The sequence below is a fragment of the Bombina bombina genome, chromosome 2 (assembly GCF_027579735.1).
Source record: "Bombina bombina isolate aBomBom1 chromosome 2, aBomBom1.pri, whole genome shotgun sequence".
NCBI lineage: Eukaryota > Metazoa > Chordata > Amphibia > Anura > Bombinatoridae > Bombina > Bombina bombina.
This window is the reverse complement of record NC_069500.1, coordinates 1,237,960,454-1,237,977,127: the sequence shown is the minus strand read 5'-3', so window position 1 is coordinate 1,237,977,127 and position 16,674 is coordinate 1,237,960,454. Positions and strand designations below refer to the sequence as shown.

General features: G+C 39.4%; 1 protein-coding gene across 2 annotated transcripts in view; it reads right to left on the bottom strand.

The window, feature by feature from the left end:
- Positions 1-16,674, bottom strand: part of ATP8A1 (ATPase phospholipid transporting 8A1) — a 608,814-nt gene that overhangs the window by 437,635 nt on the left and 154,505 nt on the right. For both annotated transcript variants that reach the window (XM_053704008.1, XM_053704009.1), the window contains exons 6-7: positions 7,896-7,941; positions 5,899-5,939 (exon numbers count right to left, since the gene is read on the bottom strand). In XM_053704008.1, coding sequence (XP_053559983.1) covers positions 5,899-5,939; positions 7,896-7,941 — 87 coding nt within the window. The remainder of the gene's footprint in view (positions 1-5,898; positions 5,940-7,895; positions 7,942-16,674) is intronic.

The window sequence follows — 16,674 nt, the reverse complement described above, 5'->3', positions numbered from 1 at the left end:
AGGGACGAAAATTAGGTTTATTTTTTGCCTTGAAATGCCGATCCTGAGGAAGGGCGTGGCCCTTACCCCCAGTGATATCAGAGATAATCTCTTTCAAGTCAGGGCCAAACAGCGTTTTCCCCTTGAAAGGAATGTTAAGTAGCTTGTTCTTGGAAGACGCATCAGCCGACCAAGATTTCAACCAAAGCGCTCTGCGCGCCACAATAGCAAACCCAGAATTCTTAGCCGCTAACCTAGCCAATTGCAAAGTGGCGTCTAGGGTGAAAGAATTAGCCAATTTGAGAGCATTGATTCTGTCCATAATCTCCTCATAAGGAGGAGAATCACTATCGACCGCCTTTATCAGCTCATCGAACCAGAAACATGCGGCTGTAGCGACAGGGACAATGCATGAAATTGGTTGTAGAAGGTAACCCTGCTGAACAAACATCTTTTTAAGCAAACCTTCTAATTTTTTATCCATAGGATCTTTGAAAGCACAACTATCCTCTATGGGTATAGTGGTGCGTTTGTTTAAAGTGGAAACCGCTCCCTCGACCTTGGGGACTGTCTGCCATAAGTCCTTTCTGGGGTCGACCATAGGAAACAATTTTTTAAATATGGGGGGAGGGACGAAAGGAATACCGGGCCTTTCCCATTCTTTATTAACAATGTCCGCCACCCGCTTGGGTATAGGAAAAGCTTCTGGGAGCCCCGGCACCTCTAGGAACTTGTCCATTTTACATAGTTTCTCTGGGATGACCAACTTGTCACAATCATCCAGAGTGGATAATACCTCCTTAAGCAGAATGCGGAGATGTTCCAACTTAAATTTAAATGTAATCACATCAGGTTCAGCTTGTTGAGAAATGTTCCCTGAATCAGTAATTTCTCCCTCAGACAAAACCTCCCTGGCCCCATCAGACTGGGTTAGGGGCCCTTCAGAAATATTATTATCAGCGTCGTCATGCTCTTCAGTATCTAAAACAGAGCAGTCGCGCTTACGCTGATAAGTGTTCATTTTGGCTAAAATGTTTTTGACAGAATTATCCATTACAGCCGTTAATTGTTGCATAGTAAGGAGTATTGGCGCGCTAGATGTACTAGGGGCCTCCTGAGTGGGCAAGACTCGTGTAGACGAAGGAGGGAATGATGCAGTACCATGCTTACTCCCCTCGCTTGAGGAATCATCTTGGGCATCATTGTCATTGTCACATAAATCACATTTATTTAAATGAATAGGAATTCTGGCTTCCCCACATTCAGAACACAGTCTATCTGGTAGTTCAGACATGTTAAACAGGCATAAACTTGATAACAAAGTACAAAAAACATTTTAAAATAAAACCGTTACTGTCACTTTAAATTTTAAACTGAACACACTTTATTACTGCAATTGCGAAAAAACATGAAGGAATTGTTCAAAATTCACCAAATTTTCACCACAGTGTCTTAAAGCCTTAAAAGTATTGCACACCAAATTTGGAAGCTTTAACCCTTAAAATAACGGAACCGGAGCCGTTTTGAACTTTAACCCCTCTACAGTCCCTGGTATCTGCTTTGCTGAGACCCAACCAAGCCCAAAGGGGAATACGATACCAAATGACGCCTTCAGAAAGTCTTTTCTAAGTATCAGAGCTCCTCTCACATGCGACTGCATGCCATGCCTCTCAAAAACAAGTGCGCAACACCGGCGCGAAAATGAGGCTCTGCCTATGCTTTGGGAAAGCCCCTAAAGAATAAGGTGTCTAAAACAGTGCCTGCCGATATTATTATATCAAAATACCCAGATAAAATGATTCCTCAAGGCTAAATATGTGTTAATAATGAATCGATTTAGCCCAGAAAAAGTCTACAGTCTTAATAAGCCCTTGTGAAGCCCTTATTTACGATCGTAATAAACATGGCTTACCGGATCCCATAGGGAAAATGACAGCTTCCAGCATTACATCGTCTTGTTAGAATGTGTCATACCTCAAGCAGCAAGAGACTGCTCACTGTTCCCCCAACTGAAGTTAATTGCTCTCAACAGTCCTGTGTGGAACAGCCATGGATTTTAGTGACGGTTGCTAAAATCATTTTCCTCATACAAACAGAAATCTTCATCTCTTTTCTGTTTCTGAGTAAATAGTACATACCAGCACTATTTCAAAATAACAAACTCTTGATTGAATAATAAAAACTACAGTTAAACACTAAAAAACTCTAAGCCATCTCCGTGGAGATGTTGCCTGTACAACGGCAAAGAGAATGACTGGGGTAGGCGGAGCCTAGGAGGGATCATGTGACCAGCTTTGCTGGGCTCTTTGCCATTTCCTGTTGGGGAAGAGAATATCCCACAAGTAAGGATGACGCCGTGGACCGGACACACCTATGTTGGAGAAATGGTGGTTTACTGTCAGTGGAAAAGTTCAAGCTCTAGTGACTAAGCATTTATTTAATTTTTCTCAGCAGAAAGTTAATGGCATGCTATTCTTCTGAAAGCAATGTGATTTTAGCTTTAGTCAGACAGAAGAATATGGAAGATTGCCAGGCAATAAAATAAATATACTGAAACCACTCATGATGAAACGGTGTATTCTTCGGTGGATGTTGCAATGATCAGTCAATGGAATTTAACAAAGTTAAAACAAAGTTAAAACTTCTACTTAAACAAAAAAAAAATCCTTTTACTTATCAATTGTTTTTATTGTTGTAAAAAATGTAATGAAACAACAGATCTGTCCTTTTTGCTACTGTCATTACTAGGTCAGATGTGAATAATGTGAATGTATAGAAGGCTGCAGCTCAATTTTAGAAATAGTTCATGTCTATGAAGGCTCAACATAAAAAAGCTAAAAATTGAAGGGACATAAAAAGTGCAAAGAGAAAATGTTCTAATGTGATATATGTAAACAACAGCGCCAATTTTATATAAAATGTTTAGTTATACAACAATGTAAATATAATGCATAATTGTTTATTTTGCCACCTTTTCGTGTAATTCTCTGTAAATTGAGGATTTACACGTTTTCAGAACTTGAAATGCTCTCTGCTGACTTTTCAAAGCTAATGCTGCTACATATTTTCCCCAAATTGGCTTTAAGTGATAATAACTGCAAAACAGTGCATTTTATACTAACTTTATGGCCATGGCTAGTTCCCAGCAGTTCATTGCTGCTCCTGGATATTAAGAGAACAAAGTAATTTGAGAAGTATCTTAAAAACTGCATGTTTTATCGAGAAAAAATAAATAAAATTTAATTTTGACTTTCATATCTCTTTAAACTGTACTTGAAAGATGAGAGAGAGAACCTCACATGGAAACAGAGGATTGCCATCATTTTACCTTTCTAAAACAGACAGCAGTAAGAGGAAATTACATTGACTATTTCAAAGACAGACATTTAATCTTATGGACATAATAGCCAATGAGGCCCATTTATCAAGCTCTGTATTGAGCTCGAGGGCCCGTGTTTCTGGCGAGTCTTCAGACTCGCCAGAAACACAAGTTATGGAGCAGCGGTCTAAAGAACGCTGCTCCATAACCCTGTCCGCCTGCTCTGATGAGGCGGACAGGAATCGCCAGAATTCAACCCGATCGAATACGATTGGGTTTATTGACACCCCTGCTGGCGGCCCATTGGCTGCTAGTCTGCAGGGGGCGGCGTTGCACCAGCAGCTCACAAGAGCTGCTGGTGCAATGCTGAATACGGAGAGCGTATTGCTCTCCGCATTCAGCGAGGTCTTGCGGATCAGGTCTGTCGGATCAGGTCCGCAAGACCTTTAATAAATTGGCCTCGATTTATCTACTTGCTCAGTTACGACAACTTTGAGTTAAATTTCTCTCAACAACTGATCTCTGAGATTAAACAAAAGTGCACTACAGGACACTCTGCTCTCTCATATCAATGTCTACCTTAAAAGCTCTTCTTTTCCCCAGAAGAGGGATACATATCCTCAAACAGTGCCAAGCTAATGATCCATTTATTAAACTACTGTACTAACAGCAGATAATACCGCGGATACCGCAGAAGATTTCTGTGCAACAAAATCTGCAGACAAACTCTTCCAGGAGGCTGAGAGGAACTGCAGGGCACTGTATGCGACGCCATAGAGGCTTGGGACGTTTGAGGAGAAAGCTGTGGCATTGCCTGAACAGCATCATCCTGAGAGACATTGGGCTCAGAGGGCAACAATTTATCTTTAAATTGAAGTGTTCTAGCTAAGCATGCAGCACAGAATTGCATAGGCAAAACAATTCGTGCCTCTAGGCATAACAAGCATTTGTCAAAAAAAACAGAGTCTTGGTCCATGTACATAATACTAAATAAAAAATTCCCCAAATTGTAGAACATTTTTAAATACATTGTCACTTTAAGAATTTTTAATACCACAATTTGGCTGCCAGAAGTCTCTAAAACGATCGTACACTGAAGAGACTGAAATTCAATGACGCCGCTCTGCTCCGTGAATATCCGGCAGCAGAGAGAAGTCACATGACCGGCAGAGAGAGGAAACTACGCAGCAAGTAAAAGGCGCACATTTCCCTCTGCCTACAACATAAGATGCAAGTAGCTGCAGCTGGTTTCAAACTCAATCAGTTTGTCAGTTAGCCTGTTATAGCCAAGCAAGAAATATATTAAAGCATTGTATTATTGTACTGCTGCTTGCATGTGACCTTGTGTAGCAGGTGATTAGTGGCTACACACGCATAGGCCTCTTGTCACTGGCTCACCGCATGTGTTAAGTTAGCTCACAGTAGTGCACTGTTGCTCTGTAACTGGCTTAAACTATGTGTTTAACCCATTTGCAAGAGTTAAACACACAGGTATATGCAATCAACAGTGTAATAATAAAAAACTCTTACACAAAGGAATTTTCATTTTGTACTTCCATGTCCCTTTAAATCCATCCCTGCTTAGAAAACATCATAACATACAATCCTCTAATATTTAAAATTGTAATGATGTGGATCATAACAGAAGAAACCTTAGCAATTGTGTGTCAACCTTTTCACTGTGTTTTGTTTGTTTGGTTTGATAGCTGTGAATAGTTTTTCAGAATGTATTGTGACTGGAAAAAGTAAAGTATTCCCAAGGCATTCAAGGTACTTTATTTCTTAGCTCTGCTGCGGCTACTTGCATATAATTTGCTACCAGAATGACTAGATTGAAGACACATTTATAGGAAAGGAGCAAACTACACAAGCAAAGAAGATGCAATAGTAATTTGTAGCTCTTTCACAGGCAGCAGAACACCATAGAACATATATCTTGTTAGCTTTCATCTCCTATAACTGCCCTTCAGTGCTTCACTTAATCATGCAATACTGAGATACTGCTGCTTTACATGCAAATCTACAGTGTAGAGCTTAGAATTCTGCATCTGGGATTGGAAAAAATCAGGGTCACATGGGCATGTTCTGTTTGTATAAACATATTATAAACCAAGTGTAAATGCTCAAACTACTAATATTTCAATTGTAAACTTGTTCTCATATTTTTATGGATTTCTTACAGAATTATATTAATAGTTATTGGAATGCACCACATTGTGTGTAGGGCAAAAAAAAACAGCCACACCAGGCAATGTTAGGTTCTGGTTAACATTCTAGATATTCTTAAAATAAAAAACGGATATCTCAAATAACAAATCAGTTTTGTGCGTGTTTGAGCAAGACTATACACATTAACATTTGGTATACATGTGTGTAGAAATGGGTATTCTCATGAAATATTTCATTGATAAACTATCTGCTATTAAATGAAAGACCATTACTGAAGCAATGGTTACTTTAGGAATGGATGGGGCATATTTTCAAGCAGAACAGGTTTTTAAAATCCATAATTTGAATTAAAGAGATGATCACTAGTTTTAAAACCTGGCAAGGAAAAAAACACACACAGGCTGCACCTCTGCAGTACAATACAAACATACCTTTTCCCAATGTACAATCTCCCAAGCACCATTTCTCAGTACTGAAAAAAAAGAAGCAAAGAAAAACACAAGCTGAAATCTCTCATTTATAGCATGAGGCTGAAGTATAGTTGTAAACCTGCAATCTCTCTTCTCACAAACAAAATAAAGATAAAGCCGATTTTACTCATTGAATTTACTGCGCTATTGATATGCTACTATAGATTTAAATGCATTTCAATCTAGAACTAGAATCCTAATCAATTAAGAATACAGAGGACGGCTAAAGCCACTGCTTTAAACATGTGATTTCACCCTTTGTTACAAACCAATAAAGGGACATTTTACTCAAAAGTTTCTCCGTTTCATGTAAAGGACAGCATGTTAAAATATAACAAAACTGAATATTTATGGATGGATATTTTTTGCGTTGCAGATGTCCATAATCAGTTAATTGATGTTCTCACTTTAAATTTAAAGGGTCTTAATAGTAAAAAAAATGACTTGCCCTAATGCGTTATAGCATGTAATTTTAGGACTATAATTGCAGGGGTTAAACACACAGTAGTGGTAAAATGACTTGCTCTAACAAATTAGACCATGTCATTTAAGTAAACTACATTTACTTAAAGGACCATTAAATACAGTAGCATTGCTTGATTAATAACTGCATAATAAAGAGACAATGCAACTACACTTACTTTGACATTCAAATAAGCATTTCTTACAAATGTCTTTTATTCCCCATTTGCCAGCCCACTGTATCATGCAACAGCCACCAGCCAATCACAGACTTGTATATGTATACCCTGTGAACTTGTGCACATGCTCAGTAGATGTGCCTCAAAAGTGAGCATAAAAAAGACTGTGCAAAATCTGATAATGGAAGTAAATTGGAAAGTCTCTTAAAACTGCATTCTCTTTCTGAATCATAAAAGTTTAATTTTGACTTGAGTGTCCCTTTAATGTTTTTAGTACAGAAACAAAAAAAATAAAAAATAAAAATAAAATATATATATATATATATATATATATATATATATATATATATATATATATATATATATATATATATAGATATATAGATAGATGTATATCTATATATACATAGAGATACATGCATACATACAAGCATTTAGTATAGACAACCTGCATACCATGTTATTTTCCTACATGATTTTGAGCAAATGGTCAGAAAGTAATTGGAGACATATGAGCATATTATACACTTTTTATGATGGTTATGAAGAAGACTTGAGATGACCAATTCATACAAATGTTTCTCACAAAAATGTATCGTCTCTCTTGGTTTCATGTTGTTGGAACTCTCAGATCTTTGACGATATGTCCATTTTGGAAAGGACTTTTCTTCCACTGTGTGTCCCTAGCTTTCATTTTAATATACAAAAATCTCAAACATTTGTGGACTGTCACTGATACATTTCTATAATGGAATATTCCACCTAAAACACCACAGTGACTAGTAGTCACAAAGAGTCAACGTATTGTTGGTTGGGAAGGGTACATCTTTATCATATATAATGACATGATATTTGAGAGCAAATAATTATTTTCATTGGGAACGTTACAGTTAACAACTAGTATTTTTTTTTTAAAAAACACACTGTATGCCTGTCCTATAATTTACAGATAAACAACACCATAAAAGTCCAAATTAACCCGGACTGAGCCCTGGTTTTTATCTTACAAATCCAAAACATTTCTTTTATTTTTATTAAGATGATATGCCTATTGCTACCCCGTAACTTTGGACAATTGATTAATTTATTCAAAGAAAAAAAGGGTCTAAAAAAATAAAATATACAGCCAGGATGGCTCTGGTAGAAGGTCAAATGTTCTGTAGTAAAGTCATTAAATCCTTTGTTAACACCTTTCAGGGTACATAATGTTTTGACATCATGTGATGACACATTGCCTTCTTGAAAGCAAGCTACAACCACTTTATATGCTTTATCTGGACCCCTATTATATTCCACAACAAAAACACAGATACTTACCTTGTGTTTTTTTCTTGTTCACATAAGTGTCAGCTTTATGTCTTTTCTATATGAAAAAGAATAAGGTAAATGTAATAAAAGGGTAAATGCAATTCATTATACACAATACACCTACTACTGTAGATTCACTGTTTTGAATTAAGTATTCAATTTAATGAAGTTTTACATTTATGCTCTTTAGGAGATGATACCATGCACTAATTTCAGATGTGTTGCACAGTAATACAGTTAGATATTTGACATAGTGATTTGCAATACATTTTTTGTATGTGAGTATTCTTCTGTTTTGCAGGTATGTTCACAGACAATGCAAAGCCGTTACCATGGAAATTCACAGGAGTAGTGGTAAGCAAAGGACGCAGCTGTGCCTTAGGCATTTTCAAACACTGCAAAGTGGACATTCTGACAGATACATATGTTTGCTTTAAGGGCTTATCTTTAAACTATTCCCCTTAGTTGTAGGGACTTCTATATCTATCTAATATTTTATTCTCTAATGTGCTAAAAAAATAAGAACGGAGTATGTATTCACTCTAAACCCTAAACATAACAAATTAAACAATATGCTAGTCCTCTTAAAGGGACACTGTACCCAAATGTTTTCTTTCGTGATTCAGATTGAGTATGAAATTTTAAGCAACTTTCTAATTTACTCATATTATCAAATTTTCTTCATTCTCTTGGTATCTTTATTTGAAATGCACAAATGTAAGTTTAGATGCCGGCCCATTTTTGGTGAACAACCTGGGTTGTCCTTGCTGATTAGTGGATAAATTCATCCACCAATAAAAAAATGCTGTACAGAGTACTGAAACCAAAAAAGCTTAGATACCTTCTTTTTCAAATAAAGATAGCAAGAGCATGAAGAATAATTGATAATAGGGGCAAATTAGAAAGTTGCTTAAAATTGCATGCTCTTTCTGAATCACAAAAGAAAAAATTTGGGTTCAGGGTCCCTTTAAGTAATAAAAAAAAAAAAAAAAGGACTTTGTCTAAACTCCCATTGGTTCTCCATAATTCAAATGATGCAGCTCTTCTTTCAAGGGTGATGGAAGAGAACATAAAATGCTCATTTACAAGGTTCAAAAGTCATTTCAACATCATTTTATTAAAAGTAGTAACATTTTGCAGATGAAATACAAAGTATGATTACACAGGGTTGGGACTTGCTAAATGCTTCTATAGATTAAAACAAATAATTTATTCACATTTAATAGTACATGTATTTTGTCATGTATAACTATTTTTTTCTATGAGATTCTTTTAAACATGCCATCCAAATAAGAGGTTACAAAAATAGCCACCGCTACTATTTATGACAGAAGGACTGCTAATAACTTTGTGAACACCCTTGATGCTGCAGCCCATTTAAATTATGGGCTACAAACAGGAAATTATGGTGTTTAAATGCAAACCTGAGTAATTTGAAATTATTTGGATGGAGGATTATGACGGATACAACATGCAACTTCATGGATATATTGAACTGGCTGCAAAGCGTGAATACCAGACCAAAATATTCTATTTCCTTCCCATAATTCCAATAAGTATTACACTGCCCCCACCGGCTAAATGTATAATGCCACCCCGGCAGTCTACTCCACAATTGTTTTTGTTTAAAAAGATAGAAATTCCCTTTATTACTCATTCCCCAGTTTTGCATAACCAACACGGTTATATTAATAACAGAATTTATGCTTACCTGATAAATTACTTTCTCCAACAGTGTGTCCGGTCCACAGCGTCATCCATAACTTGTGGGAATATTCTCCTCCCCAACAGGAAATGGCAAAGAGCACAGCAAAAGCTGTCCATATAGCCCCTCCCAGGCTCAGCCCCACCAGTCATTCGACCGACGGTTAGGAGAAAAAAAGGAGAAACTATAGGGTGCCGTGGTGACTGTAGTGTATAGAGAAAGAAATTTTTCAAACCTGATTAAAAAACCAGGGCGGGCCGTGGATCGGACACACCGTTGGAGAAAGTAATTTATCAGGTAAGCATAAATTCTGTTTTCTCCAACATTGGTGTGTCCGGTCCACGGCGTCATCCATAACTTGTGGGAACCAATACCAAAGCTTTAGGACACGGATGAAGGGAGGGAGCAAATCAGGTTACCTAAACAGAAGGCACCACGGCTTGCAAAACCTTTCTCCCAAAAATAGCCTCCGAAGAAGCATAAGTATCAAATTTGTAGAATTTGGCAAAAGTGTGCAGAGAAGACCAAGTCGCTGCCTTACATATCTGAACAACAGAAGCCTCGTTCTTGAAGGCCCATGTGGAAGCCACAGCCCTAGTAGAGTGAGCTGTGATTCGTTCAGGAGGCTGCCGTCCGGCAGTCTCATAAGCCAATCGGATGATGCTTTTCAGCCAGAAAGAAAGAGAGGTAGCAGTAGCTTTTTGACCTCTCCTCTTACCAGAATAAACGACAAACAAAGAAGAAGTTTGTCTGAAATCCTTTGTTGCTTCTAAATAGAACTTTAAAGCACGGACTACATCTAAATTGTGTAACAAACGTTCCTTCTTTGAAACTGGATTCGGACACAAAGAAGGAACAACTATTTCCTGGTTAATATTCTTGTTGGAAACAACTTTTGGAAGAAAACCAGGCTTGGTACGCAAAACAACCTTATCTGAATGGAACACCAGATAGGGTGGATCACACTGCAAAGCAGATAATTCAGAAACTCTTCTAGCAGAAGAAATAGCAACCAAAAACAGAACTTTCCAAGATAGTAACTTGATATCTATGGAATGTAAGGGTTCAAACGGAACCCCTTGAAGAACTGAAATAACTAAATTTAGACTCCAGGGAGGAGTCAAGGGTCTGTAAACAGGCTTGATTCTGACCAAAGCCTGTACAAAAGCTTGTACATCTGGCACAGCTGCCAGTCGTTTGTGTTACAAGACAGATAAAGCAGAAATCTGTCCTTTTAGAGAACTCGCTGACAATCCCTTATCCAAACCTTCTTGGAGAAAGGAGAGGATCTTAGGAATTTTAATCTTACTCCAGGAGAATCCCTTGGATTCACACCAACAGATATATCTTTTCCATATTTTATGGTAAATCTTTCTAGTCACAGGCTTTCTGGCTTGGACCAGAGTATCTATCACTGAATCTGAAAACCCACGCTTGGATAAAATCAAACGTTCAATTTCCAAGCAGTCAGCTGCAGAGAAACTAGATTTGGATGTTCGAAAGGACCTTGTACTAGAAGATCCTGTCTCAAAGGTAGCTTCCATGGTGGAGCCGATGACATATTCACCAGGTCTGCATACCAAGTCCTGCGCGGCCACGCAGGAGCTATCAGAATCACTGAGGCCTTCTCCTGTTTGAGCCTGGCTACAAGCCTGGGAAGGAGAGGGAACGGTGGAAACGCATAAGCTAGGTTGAACGACCAAGGCGCCACTAATGCATCCACTAGAGTCGCCTTGGGATCCCTGGATCTGGACCCGTAGCAAGGAACCTTGAAGTTCTGACGAGACGCCATCAGATCCATGTCTAGAATGCCCCATAATTGAGTCAACTGGGCAAACACCTCCAGGTGGAGTTCCCACTCCCCCGGATGGAAAGTCTGACGACTCAGATAATCCGCCTCCCAGTTGTCTACCCCTGGGATGTGGATTGCAGATGGGTGGCAGGAGTGATCCTCCGCCCATTTGATGATTTTGGATACCTCTCTCATCGCCAAGGAACTCCTTGTTCCCCCCTGATGGTTGATGTAAGCTACAGTCGTCATGTTGTCTGACTGGAATCTTATGAATCCGGCCTTCGCTAGTTGAGGCCAAGCCCGGAGAGCATTGAATATCGCTCTCAGTTCCAGGATGTTGATCGGGAGAAGAGACTCTTCCCAAGACCATAAACCCTGAGCTTTCAGGGAATCCCAGACCGCGCCCCAGCCTAATAGACTGGCGTCGGTCGTGACAATGACCCACTCGGGTCTGCGGAAACTCATTCCCTGAGACAGGTGATCCTGGGACAACCACCAACGGAGTGAGTCTCTGGTCATCTGGTCTACTTGAATCTTTGGAGACAAGTCTGTATAGTCCCCATTCCACTGCTTGAGCATGCACAGTTGTAATGGTCTTAGATGAATTAGAGCAAAAGGAACTATGTCCATTGCTGCAACCATCAACCCTACTACTTCCATGCACTGAGCTATGGAAGGCTGCACAATAGAGTGAAGAACTTGACAAGCGTTTAGAAGCTTTGACTTTCTGACTTCTGTCAGGAAGATCTTCATTTCTAAAGAATCTATTATTGTTCCCAAAAAGGGAACTCTTGTCGACGGAGACAGGGAACTCTTTTCTACGTTCACCTTCCACCCGTGAGATCTGAGAAAGGCTAGAACAATGTCTGTATGAGCCTTTGCTTTGGAAAGAGACGACGCTTGGATTAGATAAGGTGCCACTGCAATACCCCTTGGTCTTAGAACCGCTTTGAATTCTAGAAGATAACCCTGAGAGACTATTTCTAGTGCCCAGGGATCCTGAACATCTCTTGCCCAAGCCTGAGCAAAGAGAGAGAGTCTGCCCCCTACTAGATCCGGTCCCGGATCGGGGGCTACCCCTTCATGATGTTTTGGTAGTAGCAGCAGGCTTCTTGGCCTGTTTACCCTTGTTCCAGCCTTGCATTGGTTTCCAAGCTGGTTTAGTCTGGGAAGCGTTACCCTCTTGTCTAGAGGCAGCAGAGTTGGAAGCCGGACCGTTCCTGAAATTGCGAAAGGAACGAAAATTGGACTTATTCTTAGCCTTGAAAGGTCTATCTTGTGGGAGGGCATGGCCCTTTCCCCCAGTGATGTCTGAAATAATCTCTTTCAATTCTGGCCCAAAAAGGGTCTTACCTTTGAAAGGGATATTAAGCAATTTTGTCTTGGAAGATACATCCGCCGACCAAGACTTTAGCCAGAGCGCTCTGCGCGCCACAATTGCAAACCCTGAATTTTTCGTCGCTAACCTCGCTAACTGCAAAGCGGCGTCTAAAATAAAGGAATTAGCTAACTTAAGTGCGTGAATTCTGTCCATGACTTCTTCATACGGAGTCTCCCTACTGAGCGACTTTTCCAGTTCCTCGAACCAGAACCACGCCGCTGTAGTGACAGGAATAATGCACGAAATAGGTTGAAGGAGGTAACTTGCTGTACAAAAATCTTTTTAGGCAAACCCTCCAATTTTTTATCCATAGGATCTTTGAAAGCACAATTTTCCTCAATGGGAATGGTCGTGCGCTTGGCTAGTGTAGAAACCGCCCCCTCGACCTTAGGGACTGTTTGCCATAAGTCCTTCCTGGGGTCGACCATAGGGAACAATTTCTTAAATATAGGAGGAGGGACAAAAGGTATGCCTGGCTTCTCCCACTCCTTATTCACTATGTCCGCCACCCGTTTAGGCATCGGAAAGGCATCAGGGTGCACTGGGACCTCTAGGAACTTGTCCATTTTGCACAATTTTTCTGGGATGACCAGATTGTCACAATCATCCAGAGTAGATAGCACCTCCTTAAGTAATGCGCGGAGATGCACTAATTTAGATTTAAATGTCACAACATCAGGTTCTGCCTGCTGAGAAATTCTTCCTGTATCAGAAATTTCTCCATCTGACAAACCCTCCCTCACTGCCACTTCAGACTGGTGTGAGGGTATGACAGAAAAATTATCATCAGCGCCCTCCTGCTGTACAGTGTTTAAAACAGAGCAATCGCGCTTTCTCTGAAATGCTGGCATTTTGGATAAAATATTAGCTATGGAGTTATCCATTACTGCCGTCAATTGTTGCATAGTAAAAAGCATTGGCGCGCTAGAAGTATTAGGGGTCGCCTGCGCGGGCATAACTGGTATAGACACAGAAGGAGATGATGTAGAACTATCTCTACTTCCTTCATCTGAAGAATCATCCTGGGCAACCTTACTATTTGTGACAGTACTGTCCTTACTATGTTTGGACGCTATGGCACAATTATCACATATATTTGAAGGGGGAACCACATTGGCTTCCATACATACAGAACATGATCTATCTGAAGGTACAGACATGTTAAACAGGCTTAAACTGGTTAAAGCACAAAAACCGTTTTAAAACAAAACCGTTACTGTCTCTTTAAATGTTAAACAGGGCACACTTTATTACTGAATATGTGAAAAACTATGAAGGAATTGTCCAATCTTTACCAAATTTTCACCACAGTGTCTTAATGCATTCAAAGTATTGCACCCCAATTTTCAAGCTGTTAACCCTTAAAATGTGGAAACCGGAGCCGTTTGCAATTTTAACCCCACTACAGTCCCAGCCACAGCCTTTGTTGCGACTTCACCAATCCCAGGGGGGTATACGATACCAATTCAAGCCTTCTAGGAACGTTTTCAGTGGATACCAGACCCTCACACATGCAGCTGCATGCACTGTACTCAAAAGTAACTGCGCAATAATGGCGCAAAAATGAGGCTCTGCCTACTATAGTGAAAGGCCCTTCCTGACTGGGAAGGTGTCTAAACTAGTGCCTGGCGATAAAAACGTTCCCCAAACAATAAAAGTGTGAAAATTACTTCAAACTTTCAAAAATAACTTAAATAAACAATCGATTTAGCCCTTAAGAGTGTCCACCAGTTAATAGCCCATAATAAGCCTTTTATTCTTTCTAAGTCTAAGAAAATTGCTTACCGATCCCCATGAGGGAAAAATGACAGCCTTCCAGCATTACACAGACTTGTTAGAAAAATGGCTAGTCATACCTTGAGCAGAAAAGTCTGCAAACTGTTCCCCCCAACTGAAGTTCTCTCAGCTCAACAGTCCTGCGTGGGAACAGCAATTGATTTTAGTTACTGCTGCTAAAATCATACTCCTCTTTTAAACAGAACTCTTCATCTCTTTCTGTTTCAGAGTAAATAGTACATACCAGCACTATTTTAAAATAACAAACTCTTGATAGAAGAATAAAAAAACTACAACTAAACACCACATACTCTTCACCATCTCCGTGGAGATGCTACTTGTTCAGAGCGGCAAAGAGAATGACTGGGGGGCGGAGCCTGGGAAGGGCTATATGGACAGCTTTTGCTGTGCTCTTTGCCATTTCCTGTTGGGGAGGAGAATATTCCCACAAGTTATGGATGACGCCGTGGACCGGACACACCAATGTTGGAGAAATACTATTTATCTCTATAATTACCTTGTATCTAAGTCTCTGCAGACTGCTCATTTATTTCAGTTCTTTTTACAGACACGCATTTTAGCCAATCAGCTCTGACTCGTAAATAACTCCACGGGAGTAAGCACAGTGTTATCTATAAGGCACACGTGAACTAGCACTGTCTGTGAAAAACTGTCAAAATGCACTTAGATGAGTGTCGGCCTTCAACGGCTTAGAAATCAGTTGGAACCAACATAGGTTTAGCTTTTAACAAAGAATACCAAAAGAACAAAGCAAATTTGATGATAAAAGTAAACTGATAAGTTTTTAAAATTGCATGCCCTATCTGAATCATGAAAACATCATTTTGACAAGACTGTCCCTTTAAAGTACTAATATGATCCTTCATATGTTTATTATAACTGTGTGAAGATCTGTATGCTTCCCCTTTATCTTCCTCTATATTACTTCCTTCCCCTATTTCCCCCATTCCTCTTACCTCTGTTACAAGCGTCTAGCTTGTTATTTATTTTCATATTTAGAACTTGGTTTACTTACACTTACATTTATGTGTTACATGATCACTTTATATTTTAACTTATTATGGGAATGTGTAAAACTGCTTGAGGGTTTTTTTGCGCCCCCCACCACCGATTTATACCTTGTAACAAATTATTTCAAATTAAACAAAATCTATTAAACACAAAAAGATAGGTAAGCTTTATATCGAAGCAAACACAGACTGGAGAACTACTGTCTAAATTGGGCCATTGTATTGCATAAATCCTCAGAGTCAGAAGAGATGTCTACTTTGGCTGCACACAAAGTGGAAAAGTAGAAACTGCCCTTGAAGAATGAGGTGTCTTTTTTTATTTGTAAACGTGAAACAATAAATCAAGCAATCTTTACAATGCCCTTATGGAATTATCAGTGCTCTGTCAGTTTGGCTTAAGCCCTGCATCCTTTCAATATGAAGCATACTTGAGGGCTGTGCCTGGTATGTTTTTTAAAATGTGATTATTAAAGATTGACTTTTAAAATGATCCACTCCTCTTGTGGGACTGCTGATAGAAAGTGTTTGATAGAAATATTTATCACTAGCATCTTATTAAGACAAAATAAGGGAAGACAGATGTCTTGAGATGCAAAACTTGGAAATTGCCATAAGCAGGAATGTAATAACTGGCCAAAGAATTATATTATCTAGCTAAAAAAAAGGAGAAGACTACAACCACTCCTGGAGCCCAGCTACTTGTCTGGCTAAAAACAGAATTTATGTTTACCTGATAAATTACTTTCTCCAACGGTGTGTCCGGTCCACGGCGTCATCCTTACTTGTGGGATATTCTCTTCCCCAACAGGAAATGGCAAAGAGCCCAGCAAAGCTGGTCACATGATCCCTCCTAGGCTCCGCCTACCCCAGTCATTCGACCGACGTTAAGGAGGAATATTTGCATAGGAGAAACCATATGATACCGTGGTGACTGTAGTTAAAGAAAATAAAATATCAGACCTGATTAAAAAACCAGGGCGGGCCGTGGACCGGACACACCGTTGGAGAAAGTAATTTATCAGGTAAACATAAATTCTGTTTTCTCCAACATAGGTGTGTCCGGTCCACGGCGTCATCCTTACTTGTGGGAACCAATACCAAAG